The following is a 1930-nucleotide window of genomic DNA, read 5'->3' as shown; positions in this document are numbered from 1 at the left end:
CTAGCTAGTTTTTCATCTAAAAAGTTAGTTTGCCAAATAGAAACTTATTTGTAAATGAAATTAAGTCCATGTCTAAATTTGGAGAAATGATGATAAAATTTATTGCAAACTAAATTTTCTAGCGAGTTCTAAAAGTATAGGGTGTGTTTTATAAATGTTTTGAGAGTAAAGACACATCACACATACATGACACATGTATACATGTTACATGGCAATGAATGACACATACATAAGATGACACGCTCTCAAAACTCTTTAAAAAGCCGACTCTTTCCACTCACATAACCACTTTCACAAACCCCAAAACAATAGAATCTTAGAAAGAAAGAAAAAGGGTTAGAAAACAAAAAAAAAACAATGGGGAGCTGTTCATATGAATCGATGTCATCGATCTCCGAAAGGATCTTCCGTGAAGAACAATACCCAGAGCTTGAATTTTCCAACGAAACATCGATTGAACACGAAAACCGATCTGGGTTTTTCAAGAAAGAGGATTTATGGTCTAAAAACAGCATCAGGAAGAAGAAAAACCAAGTGTTCCTTGAAGGGTATGTTGAAACATCCGATGAAGATGATCTTGTTAGGGCCAAGAGTTTAACCGATGAAGATCTCGATGAACTGAAAGGGTGTTTCGATTTAGGGTTTGGGTTTAGTTACGATGAAATTCCGGAGCTCTGCAACACTTTGCCAGCTCTCGAATTATGTTATTCCATGAGTCAGAAGTTTCTAGACGAGCAACAAAAGTCACCGGAGGTGTCGCCGCCTCTCGCGGCGGAGCCTGAAACCGTTTCACCGCCTCCTGCTCCGATTGCTAATTGGAAGATCTCAAGTCCTGGTGAGTGTTTTTTTTTTTCTGAATTTATTCTTCCGATCTTATAATTTCAATGCGATCTGAAACCGCAATCATCATAATAATTACTTTGAAAACCCACATCAAAACCCCTAAATTGATATCAGATCTTTGTTCTATAAATTACGCCGATTATAATGTGGGTCGAAGTCTAATTGGATTTAAAACTTTTGTAGGCGATCATCCCGAGGATGTGAAAGCAAGGCTCAAGTATTGGGCACAAGCAGTGGCGTGTACAGTTAGATTATGCAACTAGTAAATGTGTTGATTTATGCACCGATTTGAAGCAAAATTTTGGATCTTGATCATCAGTCATGGAGACACGACGGTGGTTGCCGCCTGCGGGAGGTGGTGGTGGTGGTGGTAGGAGGAGGAGAAGAAGAAGATTGTAAGGTTGTTGGTTTCGAATTCTTGATCTGGAGATGGATAATTGGCTTGATTTCCATCAATGACAGGTTTTGATGAAGTGGAGAAGGAGAACTCTAATTTTGTGATGATGTTTTGATTGTAATGAGTTTTGATTGGACAAAATTGATAGTTGTATGATATGATTTAATTTGTAGTTCGAGGAATAAATTCATGAAATAAGAGTTCTCGTGTTCTTCTCTTTGTTGGGATTAATTACTTTTTTTTTTTTTTTTTTTTGTGAAATAACCGAATTTTCTTGACATGTAAAATATCACCCATGTTAGCAGTTCACGGGTTGCTGGATTCTCATAATTTAGTAGTATCAACCCAAGAAATAACAATATATTTTTGGTGATTTTTTATATAGCTAACAATGTCATAAAAATGAAACAATGTTCATGGTTTATTGTATAGATTTTCAAAATATAATGCTATAAGTTGGTATATTCCTTTTAGAAGTTTAAAAGTAAAAATATAATGTCACAACAGAAAGAAATGAAAGTGTAACGATATAACATAGAAATGCAAATGATATAAGAACCATGTGCCCAAAAAAACATCGTAATGGCTACGATTTAAAATAGTCACGATCACTACAATGTGGTCCATGCAATAATGGAAATTTCAACTTGATGGGTGATTGGTCGGCCGTTGTTGATATATAACTTTCAA

The 1930-nt window shown here is 35.7% G+C and overlaps 1 protein-coding gene across 1 annotated transcript; it reads left to right on the top strand.

Moving 5' to 3' along the window:
- Positions 1-274: 274 nt before the first annotated feature.
- Positions 275-1415, top strand: LOC145059379 (uncharacterized). Its single transcript, XM_079007233.1, has 2 exons — positions 275-835; positions 1027-1415. Exons 1-2 carry the CDS (start codon positions 358-360, stop codon positions 1104-1106), a joined length of 558 nt encoding a protein of 185 aa, XP_078863359.1. The 5' UTR covers positions 275-357; the 3' UTR covers positions 1107-1415.
- The last annotated feature ends 515 nt before the right edge of the window (positions 1416-1930 follow it).

The sequence above is a fragment of the Lactuca serriola genome, chromosome 6, assembly GCF_051521515.1.
Source record: "Lactuca serriola cultivar US96UC23 chromosome 6, Lser_US96UC23_V15, whole genome shotgun sequence".
NCBI lineage: Eukaryota > Viridiplantae > Streptophyta > Magnoliopsida > Asterales > Asteraceae > Lactuca > Lactuca serriola.
The sequence above is the reverse complement of the archived record's forward strand: the minus strand, read 5'-3'. Positions and strand labels throughout refer to the sequence as shown.

What these genes read in the sequence shown, in the direction of transcription:
- LOC145059379 (XM_079007233.1), top strand. Translation starts at nt 358, where the DNA reads ATGGGGAGCTGTTCATATGAATCGATGTCATCGATCTCCGAAAGGATC. An exon ending in TTGGAAGATCTCAAGTCCTG is followed by an intron (nt 836 to 1,026) that starts GTGAGTGTTTTT and finishes AAACTTTTGTAG; the next exon opens with GCGATCATCCCGAGGATGTG.